Genomic DNA, 26,213 nt, shown 5'->3' with positions numbered 1-26,213 from the left:
TAGTGTTGAAGTTCAGTGTTTCACCGCCTCATTAGCAAGCATTCCGCCCAGCGCGCTGTGGTTGAGTTTGATTCAGATCACCCAACAGGTTGTGCTTGTTTCTGTCATGCTGGCAAAGTCCAAAAACCAAGATTTTGATCACAAAAAATCCCCCAGTAATTTCCCTCACTAGTGGTGGTATCTAGTCATGTTGATTGTTTCAGATGTATTTTTCTGAGGTTTTGGCATACAAGAGACAAAGAGTGAATGGCAAAAATAAGAGCAGAAGCATGGGCAGATACTCCTCATCGTAAAGCATATCACATTTTTTTTGTCAAGGGTCTTTACGATATGCAGAGCATTCAATAAAAAAAGAAAAAATCCCACCAATAACCATTAAAAGGGACAAAGGACGGACTGGCAATACATGTAATGTAACAGATGTCATGTATGCAGAATAGACGAACATGGTTTAATTACAGTAGCCTATGTACAGTACGACGGATATTATGGGTCGTAAACAAACAGAAAGAAATTACTATGAGAATAACAGTTTTAATGTTAGGAAGTCTACCCCTTCGGGGCTCCAAAGTCACTGTCCGGACCGCTAGCTGCACAGCTAACTGAGCTAACTAGCTAACAACAGCAACAGTAAGCAGCAATTACCACTTACCCCCGTGCGTGCTGCCCCACATTTGTTTTTTTCGTATGAATTTGACACATGGCCAATTCTTCCATAGTGCACCTTTAATGTACTTACATTTTCTGATTAGTATATTCATACCATTGAATACATAAATCATGAAAATGGATACAGGACTTGCAAAACACTACAGCTCAGGTCAGAACTTTTGTTTCTTCTGTTGTGCTTTTTCTCATGACCGAGGACGTGAAACAAAAGGGTTTTTTTTGCACTGCGGTGATTACGCCCCTTTAATCCTAACTTTATTTCCTCTTTCAGCGTTGGATCTGTCAAAATGTAACTTTAAACATCTTTTACCAAACTCATCTTGACCCTTTAGAAGATAGAATAAATGAAAACAAAATACTGTATAATGTGTCAAACAGACTGACAAATTAATAGAAGATTGAACCAACAGAAGACAGAGGTTATTTCTTTCCATATATCTTTATTATCTATTATTTCCCATATATTTATATATCTTTATTCTATACAGGTGTTTTTCTTAATACAGTCTTTTATTGACATACATAGATCTTACATAAGCTTGAGAGGTACGAGAGAGAGAGAGAGAGAGAGAGGCAACAGGGAGTTTACTTCCTTCATAATATATTTTGGCAGTTGACGAGACAACAGGAGATAACATTACATACACACACTCACACACACACATACATCTGAAGTACATTGTACACACACATCACAGCATGCACACATAAAGGGGCTCAACAACTCTAATCCCAGACGTGCACCGACACACTAATCAAGGTGCACAGACACACACACACTCACTCACTCACTCACACAGAGTACTCGAGCCCTTCACACACATTCACACGTCCATGAAGAGAGGAGACAGGTATTCACAGGATAGATTACACCAATACCAGACTAGTAAATACACATGATGTACAGTATTCGCCATATTATAACTCCTGCTCCTACATACACACAGATACACACACTCTCACCCACAGGCACATGTGCACACACACACCAATTTTTGGTCGAAAGTAAAGAGCGGTGACGCTGATTTTTTAAAACTATGCCATTGATAATGTTATTAGCTCTGATCCATATTTGGTTTCTATTACTGACAGTATGACAACAGAACGTCACTAACAGATCATCGACACTATGCCGTCTAATGGGTTGTCATAGTGAGGTGTGGGAGGTCAAAACAACAGCAATGATACATTATAAAATAAATAAACATCTCATATTGCAGTTATAGAATGAATACACTTGATTGGTTCTGTCTGTGATCCATTTTTTTTCCACTGAACATTATAACAGTCTTTCCTTTGAACACACTTACACACACACACACACACACACACACACAGAAACACACATTCATGTCACTTCCACACAGTGCTTCACAGTGTAGGGAACTCATTGCAAATCCGTCGTTTGTCCAAGATGTCAACAAATAAACACAGGCTGACAGTGAACACAACAAAACGACGAGTACAATATAGAAACATCTTTAGAAATATGAACAGATGTCATATATTTGGCTTCAGTAACAGATGTAAAAAGATACCTGAATTTTGCTACATTTAAGAATGCATAACTTAACAGCTTAATATGAAAGTACAACCACAAACAGTGAGAGGGGATTGAAATGTAACTATCTGGTCTTCTCCAGCTCATTTTTATGTGCAGTGTCTTCAGTTTACGGTCTACATGGATTGTATTATACTTATTATACTATATAGCTGTATAAAATATTTGTTACAACTGTATAACCTGAAGAAAGGTTGGTCGCGGAATGATTCAGGTGACCTTTGTAAGAGGGAAAAAAAAGCTCTGGGTTTTTAAGTAACACCAGGGACCTCGTTCAAAACATAACCACAAGGAACCAAATGAAACCAAGCTAAAAGAAAGCTACTGCAGCCTGGCTCCACCTCTATCTCTACATCTTGGTGTGAGACAGCTAAAACAAGTGAAGGAAATGTAATGAAAAGAGGCAAAGATGGTGAAAGGTAGCCCCCTTGTCCTGTAGTTTTGCAGTTTGTCCAGAAGAGGGCGCGCCATAGCTCTGCAGCTGTGGCACCTTCTTCTGGTCAGAGTTCGGTCAGATTGCGTTGGTGACAATGAAGTCTCTGTGTTGCTCACCGCTGGGCTCGGGAGTGATGCTCTTTAACAGACGCTGGGAGTAAAGAGGAAGAGACACATGGGGGAAAGATTGAGGACAGAAAAAGAAAGTGAGTAAATTAAACTGATACAAGGGTAAAGACCTGGATACTGTCCAGGATTAAACCACAAATCGAGCAAAATAATCTTAGGTTTATTGGAGCCATAAACCTTTTGGAAGGTTACGAAATAAGATCAAATACTAAAGAAGGGATGTAGACAGGTGTATTTAACCTGTGCTGAATGTGTACGAAGTGCATTGCTTTAATACAGGACAACATAATGTCCAAACATGGCATTCACATAGATTATGTATTAATGTAGATTTATCTCACAGTTATATTTTAGATTAGTTAATTTCTCACTTTGGTCTACAAAAAGTCCCAAAATAGTGAAACATTTCCCAGAACTTCAGTCAACATTCTTTAATGTCTTGTTTTGTCCGACCAAACCCAAAGATATTCAGTTTGCAATCATAGAGGAATAAAGAACCCAGCAAATATTCATATTTGAGAAACTGGAAACAGCAAATATTTTTACTTAAAAAAGCAACTCAAATGATTAATCATTTCTCAATGAAAAGGTAAATGTTTTATTGATCAGAGAAGTGTGATTGTTACCTGCAGGAGAGGGGACAAACAGATTAAGCTGCAATGATTAAACAATTAGTTTTCAACTATCTAACTACCGTTACATCAGTTTAAGTCAAAGTTCTCTGATTTCAGCCTCTTAAATGTGAACATTTCCTGTTTTTTTTTTGCTTCCTCTATGACAGTAAACTGATATATTTGGATTGTGGAGAAAAGGTTTTTGGACATCGTCTTGGCTTTTGGGAAAAACTGATCAACATTTTTTCCCCCGAAATTTTCAACATTTTATGAACCAAACAACAAATCAATATAATCAAGAAAATAATCGATCGACTCATTAGAAAATAGGGAATATAAGAAAATAATCTTTAAATGCAGCCCTTGATACAAATGACAAACACACAGTCCACCTACAGAGACACACCTGCACCCTTTAAATGTGCGTGGCCTCATGTTACCCCAGGAGTTACACAGACACTGTCTTCTTTCACATTCACATTCACCAAAAAAAAAAAAAATGTAAATAAAAAATAACACACATCCCGTGTGTTGACAGTGTCTGTCAGTGCCATTGTGTGCACCGGCGGCAGTGTCAATACTGGACAACAGCCAAAGAAGGTCTGTCTGTCGGCCTCTTTGATGTCCTCCTGCCTTCTGTCAGCTCTACCAAAGGCAGTTTCGAGATCATAATAATGATGAAGACATGTACTTGTATTTATTATGCAAGTCTTACGCTGCTGAAAGAATAAACTCCAAAGATCTAATGCACACCTGACAAACTTTAAGGCAGCGCCCTTCAGGAGCAAATCAACAAAATATAAGCTACAGAAATCTAAACCCTGTCTGTTGAAGAATAGTTTTAGTCTGTAATCAGGTGGTTTTGGATGCTAAGGTGCTATTCATATCACAAGCCTGGTTGCCTTTAGTTTAGCCTTTATCCTTAAATCTGGCAACGTAACCTGTTGCAGAATGTGGATGTGTGAGTGTGTGTGTCATCAGGTAATGCTCTGCGTGTACGCTTGTCTGTGCAAGATCTGAGGTCTGGAAGTTGTCATGGCTTTTTTTTTCTTGCTAATCTCCGGCCTGTGCCTCCTCCCTGCTCCTTTGATCCTGATCTGATCTCCACTCATGTGTTCACTGGAGAGGGTAGACCCTGACAGCGCATGGAGAGGAGAGCAACAGAGGCAATCCTTGTCATCGGAGACATGTTGGTAAAAGGACAAGGGACAGGAGAGGATTTGGGTAAGGCAGAGAAGGACTGAGCAAAAGGACAATCGGGAAACCACATAGAAAATGCACTTGACATTGAATGTAAGAGAAAGGACTTGCTACTGTACCTGTTTGAATGTGCCCTTGGCATTGAGCAAGTGGTAGACCATATAAGCAGGCACACAGATAAAGGAGGAAACCCCGATGCAGTAGCCAAGGACAGTGGTCCATGGCGGGTAGTGATAGTGGAACAACCTGACCTCTGGAGGGAAGGCGAGGAAGCTGATGATGATGAACTGGACACAGTGTGAGAAAGCAGAACAAACCTTAGGACAAATGTGACAAACAACAATGAAAGGAAGAAAGTAAATGACAGCTGCTCTAAATACTGTATCTTCACGTGCTTGCTCTGAAAATTATGTTCATGCATGTTTGTGTGTAAATACACAAGCCTCACCAGCAGAAAGCAGGGGCAGATGGCCACCCAGCAGACCCTCCAGAAAAAGCCAGGGGAGAAACCAAGCATGACCTGGATGTCATTACAGAAACGGTTGGTGCCTGGAACACACACACACACGCACACACAGTCAATCAATACAAAGTCCCAAATATCACAACATGGGAAGGAAACAGACAAACAGCGGAGGAGATGACATCATTGTAATAAATCAGCATTACAGTTCCCAACTTCGATCATCAACGCCCCTCAAACTTACCGTAGAACCAGGAAACGGCAATGACTTCAAGCAGGACCACAGTGATGACTGCAGGGCCTGTAGCGTACTCCTCAAACAGCTTCACCACAAATGCTCCTCCCTGACATAAGAGACAAGACGAGGGAGAGACACAGGAGGAATTTGAGTAAAGCTATGAACAAATGACTCTTATGCAAGAGACTTAATGCGGCAGTCGAAGGTAATGATTGGAGTGTCTGACGCATTGTCGAGCAGAGACGCATGTTGGTCAGTACCTTACATTAGTGAGGGTTGGAGATAAACAGATTACTGGTCAGACCGCTTAATCTGATTTCAGATAATTGTTAACTACAGTCCATCACATTAGCTACAATACAGCAGTGACAGTTAAGATGCTTTTGACCAATATGAGCTAGTCTATAATATGCTTGAATGGGAAGTGAGGATGTGGGAAACTGTGGGTTTCAACTGAAATTTTGAATTACTGTGTCGTATCAATAGAAGCTTATCACAATACTACTGAATAGTGAACAGTAGAGTTTTTTTTGCTGGCCCAGCCCGCAAGCGGCTGCTCTGCCCATAGAGTTTACATTGTTATAATATCACAGATTCTAAATTGTTGACTTGAGCCTTAAAGAAGTTTTCAAGGTGTCGCATCAGCAGTTTCACAGACATGTCCTGTGTAATTGTGCTATACTTTTTAGCTACAATACCGCGAGTGGCCACTGGGCAAAACTGGAGGTAAGACTGAGCCGCACAGCCGTATCCAGGTCTAAATAGTAGATTTATGACATAATTGGATGTATTTTCAAATTTAAAGTGATTGAGGTTAATGTTTTAAGATAGTAAGTATGTATGTAATGTGGCTATTTAACTTACATAAGTGAGAGTAGAAAGGGCTCCAAGGTAGCAGACGCACACTAGGCCGAAAACAAACAACTCTCTTCTCTTAACCAGGACATGAGGGAATTCATCAAGCATAGCTGTGATCACCCCCTCCAACCCTGCAAACTGGAAAGAAATAAGCAGATAAGAACTCATCAGAGGCTGCAGAATTAAGTAGTGAAGTAGAAGATGGAGAAAGAGGAAGTTAAAACCAAAGCAACTTTTCCAGGAAACATTATGCTGTACATAAACCCTTCACTGAGAGCTTTAATAGTCTAAATGATAAGTTGTTTCATCTAATCAGTCATGCAGTAGTATGACTCTTTTGACAATCCACACTACACTGATGAAGGACATCCAAAGATGCTTTGTGTATCAAAACCTTCACACAATGAAGAAGAAATGAAGAGACAAAATGTGAAGCAGATCCAACATGAACCCAAATACGCTGACACGTTTCTCAGTAATATCCTAAGTCATAAAACGGAGGAGCATAGCAACCCTGGATGCCGATTCTACACTGATTATCGGTACGTGATAAGAGCCTTACGGGTCTCTCCAGCTGGCTGCCTCAGAGCAGATAAACACAGGCTTATGGAGACAAGATCGCAACACAACACTGATATGAAAGTCCTGTCACATTGTTTTCGTTGACTCTTATCCAAAATGAAATAGCTAGGACAAATAATACCCGACACCTTTATGGAGCAACAGGCAAATACGAGTCAAGCAGAACAAAGCATTTGCCTATATAACAAGGCAAATATGAACTTCTGGTTTCTGGGTATGAGAGAGTACAGACTGTCAGAGCTGGACACTGGATGAAAACAGAGTCAGGTATAGGGAGACATGGAGACAAAGAACATGTAACTTTTTTCACTGAAATGAGTAATCAACAGACTAACCGTGCTGTCCAGACCCAACATAATGATCATGAGGAAGAAGATGATGGAAAAGAAAGTAGCAGCAGGCATATTTGCTATGGCTTCTGCATAAATGATGAACAGCAGACTGGGGCCTGGAGAGAAGAAAGGTAAAAGGAAGGTTAAAGAGATTTTGATGTTGGATTCATCCTCACTACTGTTTCTTTATTGTTGGCCTCAAACAGCATTTGATCTTAAATCTAGGATGTATTTTTGAATGATGTGTTTGGGATTGTGTCAGTGTGTTGTCCTACCAGCATCCTTGGCCACAGCATCCACATCCTGGTGCCTCATCTCAGCCATGTAACCAAGCACGGTGAAGATGACAAAGCCCGACAGAAAACTAGTCAGACAGTTCACAGAGCTAGTAACCAGGGCATCTCTGAGATGGAGAGAGGAAAGAGTTAGAGATTAAGTTTGTAAAAATATTCACCTTCAGGACTTGTTATATTAGACTTCTGGGATTCTTTTGATATAGTCAGGTCATGGCTCTACCTATACAGAGTGTGCTCAATTGAAATTTAGTTTTTCTGCAAGACTCTAGTTTTGGGAAGGTAGAAAAGTCCTGAGGTACGACTTATTCTTGCTAAGGAGCTAGCTTTAGTTGTAGCATGAACTATACAGTGTTCGAAAAAAATTCTCACTTGTAGCAGTTGTTGTGAAAAGGGTTGTAGCTGGCAAAGGCAAGGAGTACGCCGAATCCTGGACCGAGTGAGAAGAAGATCTGAGCGGCTGCATCAATCCACACCTTAGAGAGTTTATGATGGGTGAATTGTGTAGGATAAGACAAGAAGTTTGTCTAAAGATAAAAGCAATGTGAAAACAGATATATCAAAGAAAGCAAACCAACTTACTGTAGTGCTAAGCAGTTTCTCCCAATCAGGTTTGAGATAGAAGACCACGCCCCTCCAGGCCCCTGGCAGAGTAGCCCCACGGATGAGCAACACCAGAAGGACCAGGTAGGGAAAGGTAGCCGTCACCCAAACTACCTGATGCAGAGAAGAGGCAAAACCAAACAACTCTGCAGTCATAGCTGACTCTCCATCCATACTCAGGAAACACTTTTGGAATAAAATGGTAACACTGGTAACGCTTAATGGTAGAACATACTGCAACACACATCACCTCTCATGAACCAGGGCATTTTAAGGAACATCACTACAGGTCCAGTATGTTTTTTGAATCATTTATAGAGATTGTCACATTGGTAGAGTACATTTGCATTAAACTTATATAAATTTAGGCAGATTTTGATCAACCTACACTTATCCACTTAATTTAGCAAAAAGAAAGTGGAGAAAGAAAACATCAACATCAGAGATATTATCATTTTTATTCCACACATTCTTCTTCCTTGGCAAAGCTTTGCTAGCAGCGGCTCATGTCAAGCCTCAAGCAGAGATAAGGTCTGGTAAAGTCACCTATTTTTCCAGTTACATCACTTTTCGCACCACTTGCTTTCGAGCCACAAAATGCTTTAGTTTTTCCACGTTTGTAGTCGTACTCCCTGACACAAAACTGATGAAGTTCCCCTTTAAATTACATTCTTTGGCTGAATGTGCAAACAAACCACTGCTGATGAAAGCAGCCCTGCACAACAGTCACAGCAGCTATTGACTTATACTGTAGTATGGGGCCATCACTTCCTTATCTGGCCATTTTCAAGCCTGGTAAACATAATTTATGGACAGGAACTGTGTACAAAATGTACGCCAGTTAAGACAAATGTGTCTACCTCGGAAGGCTGGACCCAGACATCTCAGTAGTGTCTCATTCATTTCTCCAAGACAACTATGAGATCTATGCGAGACCAAAGTGAGGCTGTGGCTGATTTCTCCTGTTTCTCAATTGTTTCTCCTGAGAAACAGGTGCAGAAAATCTCAACTTGGGCTCCCTGTAAGTTTCAAAGGAGATCTCATCAAGCTCTCAATGAAGTTTCAGAATGTCTCCCCAACGCTGGAAAGGAGCAAGGTTTAAGCGGTAAAGTCTCAAGTCTCACCTATTGCTCCTAAGGAATTGTAGGAGAAACAAATGAGAAATGTTTGAGACCAAACGAGACTGAAATGAGAACTCTCATTGAGCTCCTTTACGGCTCCATAGCCATAAAGGAGCAAGCTTTGAGCAGTAAAATTTTCCTCCGGGGAGGCCTGCTGGGTTTGGTTGTTTCCACCAGTTTTCCACCAATGATGATGAATGATACTGAGGGTGAAGAGATGACAGGAGAACAACTGTGTTTGTCTCTGCCTCTCTGGTTCCATCAATCCATCCATCCATCCACTCTAACTGACATCCACATCAGCCATGCAGGCGCCCTTTCAGTTACCTTTCCAGACGTCTTGACTCCTTTCCAGATGCTGAAGTAGACGATGGTGAAGATGAAGAGCAGGCAGAGGGCCAGCTGCCAGCTGACAGAACCCAGCTGGTGCAGACCTGGTGAGAGGTGGACCTGCAACACCTGGCGACTGGAGGGAGGAAACAAGGCAGGAGGCATGTTGGGGGTAGAGAAGTGAGGTCGCAGGGGTTGTAAAGAGGGTAGACAAGGAAAAGACAGTGATGACAGAATAAAGGGTGAAATTGCATGTAGGAAAAGGACATGAGAGTACAGAACAGGAGATAATGGGAGTGTTGGAAATCAAGGAAATGTAGATGAGGGCAGGGGAAGAAATAAGTTAAAAGGAAGGAGATAAAAATATGGAGAATAAAAATTGACAGACAAGATAAGAGAACATGAGAATACAAAGATAGGGTAGATAGCAGGGATAAACCACAGGAAAAGGACACAGTATGAAAGGAATGAGATGTGATATAGAGAGGAGAAGAAAGAAAAAGGTGGAGAAAAATATAAGTCAAAAATGGGGGCAAGAAAAAAAAATAAACAAGACAGTGGGGAAAAGTTTAAACTCTTTGTTTATCCCCCGACAAATATACACTCATGATACAGATTAAAGCATTAATACATGTTCACGATTGAGAGACCAGATAAAAATGATACAGGAGGGGCTTGACTGACTTTATAGTACATTTATCTAAAGTTTACACAAGATTAAGTAAAAACACGTGACGGCATAAAAAAGGAGGAGGCTGAAATGAGCAGCGAGGTTCACATCTGGTCACAGGTTAAGCACACAGACGCTAAAACACAGACGAGATTTATGCTGAAAACAGGAAATTCTGGCGCCAGACTGTGTTGCGGAATTTGTTACTTTTAAACCTGGATTAGGAAAAGTCAGCTATGGGCAAACCCTGAATCTGTCTCACTGGAAAGATATGGACACAGTCAGATGTGCTGATAAGACTGAATCAGTAGACTGCAGAGTTCCAAAGCAGTCAAGAATAAGCAAGACATTGTTCTGACACAGCTTGGGTTTCATTTACAGTAAAAACAAACACCAAGCCGTGACTGAGTTGAGTGAATTGAGTTAATTACAATGAAAGCCACATGCCAAAGATTGCTTAACACTTGGAATAATATAAATAATCACTTCAATTTCATGTCAGTAATGCCAGAGCATACTTGTAAAGGAGGGACTCTGCAATATCTCTTATCTTTATTATATCGTTATCATAATATATAATTATAACTCTTATTCTCCAATAATCAAAAAGGCCATCAACTCTTTCTCTGTCTCCCTTATTATCTCTTGCCTACACCTCCTCCTATAATTAAACTGGTAATTCATATTTTGCACTAACTTGGAATGAAGTGAGTTTGTTGTAATATCTATTCAAGCACCACTTTTTTGCTAGTCAACAGAAGAGAAAATGGAATCACACCTGGCAACTTTCACATGTCTGTATTAACAACAAAGTTAACACTAAATAACATAATTCATTACTTTTAAGATCTGATGTATGACTGACCCCTGATTATCTGCACATACAGTATATGCTGACATAATCTATATAAATGAAGCTTTGTGACAAATGAAAGGTTTTAGCACAAGTATTTTGCTCTCACACTGAGGCTCCACTACCTGGCTTTCCTATGATCTAGTGATCATCTTGGTTAAATAATGTATAAACCACCTTTCCTGTTTATCTCTTTGCTGTCATATGAAGCCATGCAGCTTCTCAGCTTCACCCCTCCAACACCCCCACCACCACCACCGGTGTCAGGAGGAGGAGCCAAGTTTGACGGCTATTTATAGCGCTCTCTCCCCACAACTCTTTTTAACTGACAGAATCAACACCCAAGTCTATCAAATAAAGCCACTACATTGTCATTAATTTATGTTGTGTGCGTGTGTCTTGATTTGACTGTCACACAGTAAATATTATCTGTGAGGATATGTCTGATTTCTGTTCTTGAAATAGTACAGTTAGTTACTCCTGCATCACTCTTGTACTGCTAACCACCTCAGATGAGATCAGTTATTTTTATTATGAAATTCTATTCACTTCTTCCTGCTATGTCTTCACAGCCAGTGATGAAGTGGATTTTGGGGGGCAGGCGGGCTGTAAATCTGTCAGGGCTCTTAAAAACACCAGATCCAACCCTGTAATCTCTCCCTCGAAGTCCTCCTTCCTCCTTCACTTGACGCCTCCCTCCTGTGTAGCTCTACCCCTACGCCTCTACATCCGACTTACATGCACTTACGTATAGAACTCCTCGGCGGGGGAGGTTGAGGAGTTGGACCACGACACGTTGTGGTCGGTGGACATGTAACGGTTACAGTTGGCGGTGTTCCAGCTGTTGGTGCAGGTGGTCCAGGGCAGGGTGGGCCGAAATGACGACAGCAGGTAGTACAAGGCCCAGGCCATGATTGTGTTGTAGTAGAAGGCTATATAGAGGGCTATGATGCAGATTGCAAAGCCGATCCCTGGATGAGTGGAGAAAAAAATTAACAATAATAGTGAAGAAAACTGATCTTGAAATATCTTAAACATAAACTCCCCATCTACGTTGTATTAAAAACATGTTTGTGTAATATTCGACACTAGCCAATCATTCCCCAGATCTTCAAGAGACATCAGTGGTGTTTTTAAGCTAATTCAAGTTGCTGTTGGGTAAGTGGGTGACATTTCCAAACAACAACAATTTACATACTATCACATTTCTCAGCATTTGGCATTTGGTGCGGAAATGTGACAATTTCCATAACAGAGAGTCAGTGCATCTCAGTAGATGTACAAGAAGCTAGGAATGGTCTTCAAGGGAACTGTACCGAGGAGGACAAGGAGGTTAAATGAGTTGTCTCTGATGGCTTCACACTGTCCTTCTGCGTCTTTTTTGTTCACTTGCTGCCAATTTTCCTATTTTTCTCTGTCCTTTCATCTTGTCTTCTTACCTTTTAATCCAAGTTATTGCTATTAATTCATTTCTCCATCTGTTCTGTTTTTTTTCTCTCCACTCCTCTTGTTACCTTTGAAGATGGGGCAGATGTGTTTCCAGATGGAGATGCAGCCGCTACGGTGAAACTGGCCGAGAGCCAGCTCCATGTAGAAGAGAGGGACACCTCCGAACACTGCCATCAACAGGTAGGGCAGCAAAAAGGCACCTGGGCAGAGGAAAATTGGGAATGAGAGTCGATGGTTAAGGGTCGAGATAAGAAAACAAGTAAGGAGAGAGGGAAGAAAAGTGGGAAACAGTGGGGAAAGTGAGCAGGCAATAATTTCAACAAAGAAAGAGTTATGGGTGAACAGTAAAAAGTCAATTACACTCTTGAGAAATGTTGCTCGTTCACACTCTGTATGTAATCTCAGTACTCCGCTCAATTACTCCCAATGAACCTAGAACATTAAAAAGCACTCTGTAAAAATCATTAAATATTGTAAGTACTTCATTATTTACATAACCCTAGTCCATTCAAAAACAACAGAGCATGCTTTCTCAGTTTCCCGAACCACTCGGCATTTAATATGTGGAAACACGCAGTGAGAGGGTCATTTCGTTTGAATTCTACTGTGACAAATTAAGACTTCTGCAGTGTTGGCTACATTATTGCTAAGTGAGTAAAGTATAAAAGTGATGAAAGGGCAATTAGAAAACCAAATACTGAAGAACTGAGAAGCAGCAGGATTGCAGACAGATCTTTGGCCTCTCCAACCCAATGTGCAGGGTTTGATAACACATCTCCCTCTCTTTCATTCTTTCTTTCTATCTGATCGTCAACTTATTTCATGTGCATGTGTGCATTTGTGTATGTGGGTGGGATCGCTGTGTGTCTCACGGCTTTGTGACATTAGAGCAAAGATAAGGGTTGATTGAGCAGCTGCCTGGGAGACAGGTTATTAAGCAAGGAGAAAGAGGCTGAAGGCGTTCTCATAAAAACCACAATTAATACTGTTGCCTCTATCAAGTGTCTGCCAGTCCCCATCTCTACCTCGCTCTGTGAGACACACACAGAACACAGGAAATTGCAAAGATTGTATTATTGCAAATTCAATAAAAGTAGAAAGGGAGGCCCTGTTTGCTGCTAGGTGAGGATTTTGTAGTAACTGAGCATGAGCAGACAGCTTTTTTCACTTTGTGAAAACATGAGCTTACCATTTTGTACTGCAGATTGTGCAAGAAATTAGCTAAATCAAGTGTTTTATATGCACAAATATGTTAACCGCAGCATTCATTACAGGTCTACGCCCTTTTTTATTTAGGTTTGTTTTGCAGATATCATGATGTTCCCGAGATTGTATCCAATGACCTCCATCTTTCTCCGCATTACACACGTGTGTATTAATTCTACTCTATTACTATTGTAGACTGACCGTATACTGGTCAGTACATTTTAAACCTAGAAAGAGCCTTTCCTATGTCTAATCGAAACTCTGTTTACTCTTGCATGGGATCTCTTGTACACTGATCTTACCTCACCCTGCTCCTTATCTCCCTCAGCCCCCCTTAAAAATATTTCTGCCTCCTCACCTCCTCCATTTTGGTAGCAGATGTAAGGAAAGCGCCAGACATTTCCCAGGTCCACAGCGTAGCCGATCACAGAGAGCAAGAAGTCCATCTTCTTGCTCCAGGTTTCTCTGGGCCTCTCCAAGCTGGTTTGTTGGACCACCAGAGTCCTGAGGCCTCCCAGCGGCACAGAGGACCCTGTGAGTCCTCCAGAGGCTGTACCTGCAGAGCTCGCTTCGGTCCCTGGACCCTCCCTGGGGCTTTGAGGGGTGGAAGTGGTAAAGCCATTGGACACCTGTTGTCCAGAGCTAGAGTTCAGGCTCTTGAGTCCTTTCTCTGTGAGACCGTCAGCCAGCATCAGTCTGCCATTTTCCTGGTGTGTCCCCTCCTCTTCTCCCCCTACCTCCTCTCTCGCTTTGTCCCTCTCTCCCTCATTCTCCCCTTTGTCCATTGTCAACATGCTCGTCATCATCATATCTTTTGTCTCCATTGGGTCGTGTTGATGTTGGTGATGGCGAGGTGGTTAGGGGTGGAGAGAGGTTCTCAGTGACGATGAAGGGAATGTGGCACTGCTGTCTGATATGGCGCCCATTAGGGGGACAGCAGGATTAGGGGAGCGATGGAGTGATGTGGTGATGGTGTAGGACAAATTTGGCAAAAAAAGGGACTGTCCTTCTTGGACAGGTAAAGGAGACAGCGAGCAGGAGAGCAGAGCTAAAAGAGGAGAAAGGGGCCAGAATGAGGGGAGGTGTGTGTATGTGGGGAGGACTGAAATGTATCTGCTGAGCAAGAAGAAATAAAAGCAGGCAGCGAAGACAGACAGAGGACGAGAAGAGAGATGTGTTTGAACAGGATGTGGCCAGGAGAAAAGTTACAAGAATCTTGGATCCTCTCCACAGACTGCTCGTCCTCTGAGACACTCTGCGATGTCGTATACTGCAACACACAGAGGGAGAGTCACAGGCAATGAATTACTCAGCTCTGGATTACATTTTGATTGAACATGACACAGAATGTTCAATCAAAATTAGTCTTTCAGTTTCCCTTCATGCTATAAGCCCCTGAACTGTGATAATGAAACAGTTAGGAAACGTAGTCTCAATGGTACAAATTGAGGGGATTGTGCTGGGACATGCCGATTTACTTAACTTCTCCTCAAGTTTCTGATTTCACACTATCTCTCAGTTGCAGAACCTGTTTGAATACTTAGTGGATCAAACCTGTATTATGGGGAGAAATTAGGGGATATATACAGGCACCGGCAGGATACAGGAGAGAAATCCTCGAAAGACAACAGTGTTGATATGTGCTTAAAGAGACGCTCTCTGTATCTTAATGCGAGCATAAGCAATATGAAATATTACATTAGTATGGATAGTATTATAGTTATTTGCTCAACAAGTTTGCCCTCAGTGACAAGCACCAATCAGACAACAGACCGGCAAAAGAAAAAAGAAAACACAAATCTACATGAATTATTTTAACTAATGGCTTGAAAACTAGTTGACTATCTTTTAACAATGACTTTTAACAAGGCTACCTAACATGTAAATATTTGATTGCAATTAGCCTTAGATGTTATTTATACTGTGATTTCTATTTTAAGGGTTTTAGATGACAGAATTTCACATATCTGCAACCGGTGTGCAGCACGTGTATGTCCTTTGTTTCTTAATTGAATATTAATATATTTATTGAATTTTATAACTTTTTACTATTATTCAACAGAATAACTTCTATAACATTATACATCTACATCGTTGTTCAGATCAGTGCAAGTAATATTCTACTGCTCTCTCCTGTGAAGAGCCAAGATTATATTGTTTATGTTCATTTTTTACACTGTGTGAGAGGTAAATTAAACACAACAAAAATACAAAATGTTCTTTAAACTTAATACCATACACAGCACTAATTGTTCTACAGCTGTTCATAAAACATTTTAATTTGTTTCAAACTTGGCAAGGAGGAAGGCTGCTATTCATTGATTAAAAAATATCTTTAACACATTTCAGCCAACCAAATTTCAACAGAAAATTCACTGTACTAAAGGTATAGTGCAAATTTCTATCACATGAGTCATGTGTCAAACTGAGAGGGACATTTAAAAGTGAATTACTGTGTTGATAGTGTTAGCTCATTAGTAATGAATTAAAGAATGAAAGAAGACTCAATTTACATGGAATTACATTATAGTAATTAAGAGCGAGGGTCCGGCAGTTTTATACGGCACGACATTCACTCTACACTGACATCTGACAAACACAAGATCCTGTCATGTACCTGGGCTCCGAGGAGGAAAAGAAAACACAGGCTAAACTTCCATTCAACGCAAACATTTTCTTCATAAAAAACAGACTTTTACGTTATGAATGCAATCCTAAGTTCTTCATCACAACAATGACTTCATTTCCATATGAATCCTCAAGTATGCTCCTTCTGCTTTGACAAGAACTGTTTAAATTGACGGAAATCTGGCAATTTCTACTAGAAAGGTTGTGACTTAAACACGAGCATAAAGTGAAATAGTCATTCACTTCACAAAAATCACGTAACTATAAAATGTTATCTTTACTGTTGGATATCTATTAAGCCCACAATCAGCTTTCACACTACCTCATGGTAGAGGGTCAAGAAAAACAAACAATGGTTTATGGCTTGATGAAATATTAAATCTGACCTGCATATACAGAAGCATTTAATCCCTGTCTGAAAAAATGCATGAAATAGTGACCTGCACCACTGACATACAGTTTGAGAACTTTGCCGTCACTTTTCATCACAATTTTTTCTCCTTAAGCGTTCCACTAAAACAACTTTAACAATAATAAAAGCAAAAGTAGGATGCAACAACAATGATGAAATGAAAAATGTTATCTTGTGAACTCGGCTTAAATTTTACACAAATCATTAGTATTGACACATCTAAGTAACAAAAAACATATAAAATTAACAGCAAAGCTAAGACACTAAGAATATTTTTTCTCCAACTCACATACCGTACATTACCTTAAGAGATGGTAAATGAAGACAAGTGGTGGCTAAACTTCAGCAGAAGAAAACTTCTGCACAAACTTCAAAGAATCCCGTGGTGTTACAAAAACTTGCCAGAGAAACAGCGTGCACCAGCACATCAGGACACTGTGTTTGCCCATTGAGCTCTCAAACCTCTCTCATTTCTCTCTCTTTTTCTCTCTCTCTCTCCCTCCCTTGTTGTCCCTCTCTCACCAACCACACACACTCACACACATACCGCATTAAAGAAACGCACAGCCGCGCAGAGATGAATGCATGGATGCGTGCGCTCAAGCAGAAGATAATGGAGAAAACACTGCGAGCATAGACATGCACACACTGAAGCCTGGTTTGAAACATACAATAACAACACAAACAGCAATAATGAACTGTATAGAAGCTCTGACACAGTGTGGTCATGGCAGAGCTCTCATTAAAGCATGCATGCACGCATGCGCGTGCATGTGTTTGCGTGCTTGTGTGTGTGTGTGCGCACACACACACACTGCAGACATGGGAAACAGGGGAAGTCCTACCCTTGACTAGTTGTGTGGCAATTTGGGGTTTTGTGTCAGGGTGCTACTTGCTACCCTTTGTCTTGTACACACGCACGCACACATACACACGCACGCACACACACGCGCACACACACACACACACACACACACACACACACACACACACACACACACACAGGCACAACCTCCATAATTTCTCTTCCGCTAGTCAGGTTGTTTCTGTGTGTCATTAAGCACAATTGTTATGGAGAGACTTGCTGTTTTGACCATCACTTTGACTCACATGCCACATCTGCTGTACATGCTTTCAATATTCAAGCGCAATTTAATCATTCAAATATTGAAATTTACAAGCTGCCTACTGTGTATTTCAAACACCCTTCAGTGCCTTAGTAATGAAAGTTAGCTTCTCTCCATTTGACATATTCTACACGCCACATTAGAAAATTGAGTTTTCTGCTGGTGTTACTGCAAGGTCAAGTGCCTGAGTTCCTGAATAATCTTGCTTACTGCACTCAGTGCAAGGCTGTGGTAGTGGTGGGCAGCTCCCAGGTCGGTGTAGTCAATCTTGCATCTGTAAAATACTCCCCCAGGTTGTTGCTGCATTTTCCCTCCTTCAGAAAACATAGAAATGTAAGTGGTTTATATGCTGTGCAAGATCAAATCGTTTGCAAATTGTCACATTTCAAAGTGAACGGTTTGTAAACTCATTATTTAGTTTTGAAGAAATCTCTAAGAAATACAAAAAACCTTGTGAAAACAGTTGTGAACTCTCTGTCGTATTTGGATTTCAGTTCATATCTCATGTGCACATGCAGACTCAGAGGTTCAGACAGACACAAGCACAACACGCACACACAAATACTTTCTCATGCAAACTCATGTTGCATAAGAGTTCGAGCAATCCTTATTGCCATTGTGAGATGTTGAATGAGTAATTAAAGCGTATTTCACCATGGAATGTGAAAGTCCCCAAAACTAACTGTATATCATCTCACGTGCATTAGCCTCTGAAATCCCTAAGAGATCCCACAGGGCGCCTGCTCGGTCTATCTTTTACTCTAAAACAACTCATAAAGCTTTGGGCTCTATGCCAGCTTTTGCGACCTGGCTGTTTTATAACACAGACCAACACACAACTTATAGTATGGGGTATAAATGTCCTGAAGGCTTTAGTAAAAAAATAACATGCTTATCAGGGTCTGTTCTGGCAACCTTCAAGGGGTTTCCTGAAAAGTTTTGGACTTGTGACAGTTGTAGACCTTTGGTTTGATTAGCCAACATTTCTTTTGATAAAATAACAGGTAATCTATCTTTCCATCAACAGTGCCTATCTATTCATCCATATGTCTGTCTGTCTGACCAATAGCGGATGTTTTAGGGTGATTTTGCAAGTTTGAATTTAATCTTACAAGTGCTCTCTGGTGGACAAATGATGTAATGTATTTTGCATTTCTGTACTGCAATCTCCTGTTAGTTACTGGCCATATATTTACACTGACAGAGGTCTTTGATAAGCTAATATTGGCCTGTACAGTACTGACCGGGCTGATTGTTTGTTCTAGCTCTACTGTCTGTGCATCTGTTTGTCTATCTACTCGATCTGTCTGTCTGTCTTACTGAATCTGATAATTGCCATGTAAAACCCAATGAGGGAGAGAAAAACATATTTTTCCTCGATCACATTTTACCTCTAATCAACATTTATCTACTTTGCTATAGCAGCTCAATAAATTAACTCATTTTGTTTCAGGCTGTTTAAAACAAACCCTAAATATCTGGAAAAAAACAGACCAGGCACAACGTGTACATCACAGACTCTCTATCCTTCCGTGAGTATGAAACTCTTGGTGGTTTTGTTGGTAAAAAAGCACAGGTCATACTGTAGAGAACTTGGGTTAAGTCTCTTTGCAAACTAACATTTGCCCCGGTGAAGTGACTCTGAGCATTGGCTGCCTGAGATCATTTGTAACTGTAAGTTCTTTGGAAACGAATGGAGGAGGAACGTTAGTTTCAATAGAGCAATTGATATGAGGGTTCAGACTGTGGTATAAAAATTTTAAACATGTTAACAGAAGGTCCTCTAAACTAATTTTATGCACACACACACACACACACACACTGCAGACATGGGAAACAGGGGAAGTCCTACCCTTGACTAGTTGTGTGGCAATTTGGGGTTTTGTGTCAGGGTGCTACTTGCTACCCTTTGTCTTGCACACACACGCACACACACACACAGCCTCTTTCTCACACACCAATACAGACTAAAAGTGCAAAGCATTCATCTTGGTCGATGATGCAAAAACTTGTTTATTAAAAATGTACATATGCACTCATACAGTAGGAGCGCACAGACAGAGAGAGGGCTTATTATAATATTTTGCTCTGTTGGCTTTCAACTGCGCTCTACAAGTCTGATTCTCCGTGCCCACACAACATCATGCCAACTTGAGCCCCGGCTAATTGAAAAAAATAAACAGCACAGATACTTGACATTGGAGGGGGAAACCATTCAGTGCATTAGGCTGCTGGTCTGAAGGCTCTTTACTCTGTTGCCACATCTGCACAAACACCAAGTTATTCAGTGGAACTTTTAGTACTTTCTGAGGAAACTACTCCCAGGAAAAAAGGAAAACTGTTTTTTGCTGCAACATTTCCCAGATTGAGAGGCAGCCTGATAAGAAGACGTGTGAACACATTTTAAGTGGCAAATTGTCAAGACATGCAGAGTAACCTACCCTGAAGGAGAGATTAACTTCTACGCTTCCTGTGCGGTGGTTGCACAAGATGATGGAAATGTTCATGTGGGCATTATCAAATTATGGCCCTTTTGCTTCTACCATGACTGTTTCAGATCTGTTGGCCTGCTTTTAAAGCTGCTGTGAAATGAAGGAGTCCATCATTAGATTTTGTTGTTCTCCTGTTCTCGCTCTTATCTTCCAAAAAAGGAATCAGGACCATATTCCCTCAGCCTAGTCTGTACCTTCAACCTCCTCTGCCTTTGAGCTTATATATGAAATTGCAATCCAAATCATCCAATTAAGTTACAAGCAGTAATCTTGAAGCCAAAAGGAGATGCATTAAGCAGCACCACACGCATAATGAAGACTTGTCAGCCCAATGAGAAATTTGGATTGTGATTAACAACAGCTTCCTGGAGATATTAAATTCCTGTCAGTGTCTTAAGTGACGCCTTTGGCCAAGTCAGATGGTCCTGCATAAAAGATGTGGCCTTTATACAGAAATAGCTAAACTGTCCACACATTTTAATTTAAAAAATGATAACCTCATTACTGTGTGCTCTTTTTTAAGGTCTCAGGTAAAGGATTCACAATATCCTTTTATCAAACATTCCGTGTTCATGACTGGCTTTGATAAACCTATAATCCATCAGATAATTCCCAGTCTGTGCATATCTAGTTATTAAATGTCAGATTTTGGGATACGTTTTATCATTCTCAAAACAATGGGCCAAAGTTTGCCATCTAATTGAAGTCAACTTCAGCTTATGCCTGAATGGTTTGATTCTTAATGTCTTCTCGAAGTTGTGGCTGATTTCAGTGGCTGGAAGATCCGAGTCTTGATCCACAGGTTCGGTCAGCTTTAAAGGAATGTGGAATGTGTGTTTTGGACTTGGAAGCCAAATGATTTGACCAAATCTAACTGTACTATATGCACTCAACTAATATTGATGCAGGTAAGGAAAACACAAAAACATGTCTTGATTGATGCATATATAGAAGTAAAGGCAAAATGCTATACTGTATTTTACAGTTTCCATTAAAACAGTATGTCTTCATTGGGTATCTGGTGGAAAAGTAGTTAAGAAGATTATCACATGGTCGCAATGTCACAGTAGTTTCTTAAAGAAAAAAAGGTTCTATGAGCTATAATTGACCTTAGTCTTTATGTTATCACGGACTGCTACATCGCAGAATCACTACCTACCAAAACAAGATGGTGACAGCACACCTTGGGGGCTTGATGTCTTACATATGTCTTAATTACAAACCTTTCGCCAGGATGGACCAGCATACTCCAAAACCACTACAGTCAAACACAGCCACTATAAATACAGATCTGGGCATCCAAGGACAGATTACAGGCGGTCACTGATCAGAGTTTAGTGACGTAAAGGGTTCAAACGCAACAGGTTCACAGGGACAATAAATTAGGCAGAATGGAAATTCAAAGGCAAAAATATTGTGTTCATTACAGCACAAATGTTCTCTATTAATACTTTGTTAGACACCAATAAGCCAAGTTATCAAAATGTCGGAGAATCTTTTTACACAAGACATCACGGCTCAGATAAGATAAGATTTCATTTTACTTGAAGCAGTAAAAATTAACAGACGCAATGAAAGTGGTTCACCATCAGGACAGACAATTATGTTACTACCTTTTGGTGTCAGCTGACGTTGAAATACATATTACATCAAGCTTATAACCTTAGCTTAAAGCCAAGTGCATTTTTCTAAGGCTAAACTAATGGCCTTACAGTCACGATGTGACCCTTATCATAAGCCACCATTTATTGAGGAAAATTGACTGGGCATTTGGCAGTTACACTGTTCACCAGCCATTTCATCTGATATACACTTAATGACACATACCTGGCTAATTTCATACCTCTTGTAATTTGTTATATTTAGGTGGGAGTCACACTGTGCACAACATCTGTGTGTTAATTATCTGAAAAATTAGTTATAGGGCATGTATGTAATTTAGACATTCCCCATAAGTTAATCTTCCAAATACATTTCCGAGTGGGGAATTAAAGAAGTGAAGTAAAACACTGAGGTTCTGTTTTAAAAGTGACAGAGGCATGTCCGGCGGGTGGTGGAGGGTTATGGCTTGCGTTCTGTTAATTATTTGGGGATTTCTTAAGAACTCAATGGCTTGATGCCAACATTTTGTGCACTCAAGTGAACAGCGGGAGCTGACCTGTGAAGCCATTCCAGATGATATGAAAAAAGCGTTTGAAAAGTTATAACTCTACACAACCCTTCTTTCAGTGTTCACCAGAATGAAACAACAGGGAGCTAGATTATAGATGGATAGTCAGTTAAACAACAATCTTCTATACGGCTTCCCCTTACTGATTCTGTCTCATGTCATACAACACATTCAAGTAGCAGAACATGAAACATTCCTTTAATTTCTTACCGTAGCAAAAAAAAGAGAGAATCAAACTCTTTTTTTATTTAATACAAGAAAACTAAAAATGTTGTTTGATCATTATGTAAAATAAATAATTCTGATATGTATTTAAGTATACTACAAATTCTAAATCAGGCAATACAAATAAAACAGAAGATTCCCATAATTAAATTACCCATCCCAAAATGTGGAAGATTCACATTTTTGTCCCAAATCTCACAGGTTATAACCAGTTGATTTTTGATCTTGAGGTTATGGGAAGATTACAGATAAAGATGACTGGTTGATATGAGAAGCCTTAAGCAGAAATAAAACTCACAATAAAGCTTAACAAAAAACGAAAACACTGCTCACCGAGTAAATCACACCTTGTTTCACTGGACCCTGGCTTACACACATGCAACTCATATGAACATATTTTACAGAGATGGCTATTAGTATAAACACATAGCTGAGAACTGTTGGGTGTGACTGTAAATGATTAACCTGCTGATAATGAAATTATGGGATGAAAGATAACCGGCAGTGTGCTCTTACCTTGATATTTTTAACAGGAGAGTCTGCGAGGTCCATGGAGCGACTGGTCATTCAGTGTCCAAGACGTCTGCCGTCAACGCAGTCTAAACCCAATCACACAAATCACACATGCCTGGGCTTACAGCAGGCCGTATTCTTGTTTTGCCTGGCTTAAGACACAAACACACATACTCAAGCACCTACTCACACACACCTCTCACGCAAACACACGCACGCACATGCTGAGCTGTAGAAAGGGATCCTTGCTCCTAATCCAAGACTCCTTAATGCATATTTATAAGAGGGCCAAAGAGGAACAAGAGAGGAACACAGATACATAAATTAAGTTGAAATGTAGAAAAGCAGCAAGGTGAAATGTATACATTATTAGGTGTGTGTGTGTGAGTGTGAGAGAGAGATTATTTGAGTCCAAGCCTGTCTGTGCCCTGGTCTAACTAACCCATTTACAGCCACCTGCAACCTTCTGGGCCAAAAGCCACCATGCCAAGTACAGTAGTCCAGCTTAGCCTGTGTGTGTGTCTGAGGAGAGACATGTAAGAGATATAAATGAGGGCAGCCTGGGCAGACAGACAACACAGTCACCGTCATGTTGACACTAAATTACAATCACTGTGTCCTGTTTCTTTCTGTCTAAACCACACACACACACACAGAGCACCACAGTCTCTCCTTCTTGTTAAATGCAAGGCTGCGTGTAAGTGTTGAACGTCATTCCAATCAGCATCAGCTGAAGTACTAGGTTAATCCTCATTGCAACACACATAAATCCACACACACACACACACACACACACACACACACACACACACACACACACACACACAAAACTGAAAAAGGAGAAAGAGAGGGGGGAAAAAACAGAGGGGAATAATGAGACCAGGTGTGTAATTAGCAGTCCTGTATGGTTCAATGGTGGGCTAAATCCTCCTGTCAAACACAAACAGCTGGACACTGGAAACTATCATAAGACTCATTTTTGACGTCAGGACTTGTAAGCCAAGGTGGACAGGTTCATAAGTTCACACTCCTGCTTGAATCCCACACCTTTAAAACATGTCCACATAAGCCTTCACAGGATAACTACCACAGAATATTTATACCTGCTCTAAGCACTTACAAAAACTTTAAAGTGAACACGGTGATGTGCCTTAGCAATAAGAAGTGCCGAAGTCAATCCGCTTCTGGTGGACCCCATGGGACCTTATTTCCGAATGATATTGAATGGAGGGTCAAACAGGATGGTGCATGACTTTGGTTGGCTGGCCCCTTCCCGCTTTGCTCCATGGGACCTTATTTCGCAGAAACGTTGTATGGTAGTGAACAGAGAAAGACAAATCATTTGATCACATATGATGTTTGTCAATTTAAAGGATATTTTTCCAAGTTAAGAGAGTTGAGAGCTTGTCATAAAACAGAAAATTTGCCATTTTGTTCTCATGATATAAATAGGTAAAAAAAATTTGTGAGATTTTGTTTATCAGACACTGCATGGTCCTGTGCTCTCCTTGAATAGGATACAGCTCCCCCTATTGTGCAGTTTTGGGTAACCTATTAGCACACGTGTAGTTTGCCAGAAACAAATGCTGAAAAAGGGCATCTACCTACCACATACCTGAAATAATAATTTCAAGAATAAACATTGTAATGGGAGTGCTGTCCATTTTTGTCTTTTTTTCATAAAATTATTGAAATACAAGACTGTGAAAATAACTAATTATAAAGACTGGGCACCTGACAGTCACATTAATGATGTCATCTTGCTGAACCGTCACCAAAACCTATAACTCAAACATTACAGAAATGGTCCTGACCATTAGCTTACGTCCACGTTGCCACCATATTGGAGGAGGCAGCTCTGCTCTGTGAACTGATACAAGCCAATGGAGTGAACTTTATAAACCGCACTTCTACAAAGTGCTATAAGTTAATGCCTCTCATTTACACATTCCTACACATACGGATATATTCAGGAAACAGATAAGAACCAAAAACAACGTCTGTAACGTTCTCTGATGTTTATAAATGTTAACTACTCCTCATATGTTCAGTATACAGGTCGGCACCTAACCACAGGATGTATTCTTATAATGTCTTTCTGAGTGTTTACACCTGCTAATGTATGTAATGCTGTTACTCTGTGATGATACATGACGGTTAAATATTTAATCTGTGTCTATAATAACCAGATCCTGACATGTAAATGTGACGTCTGTGGGAATAAAAAGCACCAACGCCGTTTTTATAAATACAGATATTTTTGATAATCTAATTACTAATAATAACAATCATGGAGATAAACATTAATAAAGTCTGCAGATCAAGTTAAGAAGCTGCAACTGGCAGGGAGCCTGCTTTCTTTTCTTTTAGCAGTGAAGAGATAAAATCCATGAAAGAACATTATAAAATATGATAATGTATACAATAACATTTAATCGTAAAAAAAATAAAAAGTTGCAGTAGACTACTTTCATAAATATGCACCATATATCGTGTTTATTATTATTATTATTATTATTATTGCTATTTTTCTGCATATTCTTGACTTTGAATAGGATCAGCTGGAACGCTGCAACATACCTTGGGGGATCAATAAAATATTTCAGATTCTAAATCATGAAGTAAGCTGTCCATATATAAAGTTAAATTAAATGAAATAAGTTGACAGTATGGTAGACAGACGTCACATTTACATGTCAGGATCTGGTTATTACACACAAAGGAAGGACAAACTACCCTTTCACGTGAATGCAATTGTCAATATGTCCAATTTTATCGTGTTTTTCACCCGTGTGAACACTTTCTCTGCACTTGGATAATTCTCTGCAGTAAGTTACAATCAAATGTCCTTGGCGCCAGGGCGGCAGCCATGGTGGTGTTGGTGACGTTTATTTAACAAGATGATGTAGTTCACTGAGCAGGTTGATACAAAACTAGATGGTATTTTACTGGTACTACTTAACTGCGACTTTCTTGACCATGACAAACATCGTATGTCTTATTCATGGCAAAATTCAAGCAGGACAAAAAAAGTATTCAT

At 40.2% G+C, this 26,213-nt stretch overlaps 1 protein-coding gene across 2 annotated transcripts; it reads right to left on the bottom strand.

Moving 5' to 3' along the window:
- Positions 1-1,089: 1,089 nt before the first annotated feature.
- Positions 1,090-23,916, bottom strand: slc6a4a (solute carrier family 6 member 4a). 2 transcript variants are annotated; one of them, XM_030394127.1, is made up of 14 exons: positions 23,177-23,916; positions 13,965-14,876; positions 12,466-12,600; positions 11,700-11,922; positions 9,426-9,564; positions 7,957-8,091; positions 7,747-7,850; positions 7,357-7,484; positions 7,085-7,197; positions 6,174-6,305; positions 5,316-5,415; positions 5,057-5,157; positions 4,728-4,895; positions 1,090-2,816 (listed from the first exon to the last, which is right to left on the bottom strand). In XM_030394127.1, the coding sequence occupies exons 2-14, from the start codon at positions 14,428-14,430 to the stop codon at positions 2,742-2,744; spliced, it is 2,019 nt and encodes a 672-aa protein (XP_030249987.1). In that variant the 5' UTR covers positions 14,431-14,876; positions 23,177-23,916; the 3' UTR covers positions 1,090-2,741. The 2 variants fall into 2 exon arrangements, with proteins under 2 accessions (XP_030249987.1, XP_030249978.1); XM_030394118.1 differs by lacking the exon at positions 23,177-23,916 and adding an exon at positions 16,950-17,335.
- Positions 23,917-26,213: the final 2,297 nt, after the last annotated feature.

The sequence above is a fragment of the Sparus aurata genome, chromosome 2, assembly GCF_900880675.1.
Source record: "Sparus aurata chromosome 2, fSpaAur1.1, whole genome shotgun sequence".
NCBI lineage: Eukaryota > Metazoa > Chordata > Actinopteri > Spariformes > Sparidae > Sparus > Sparus aurata.
Note: the sequence above shows the minus strand (reverse complement) of the source record. Positions and strands in the feature narration are given on the sequence as shown.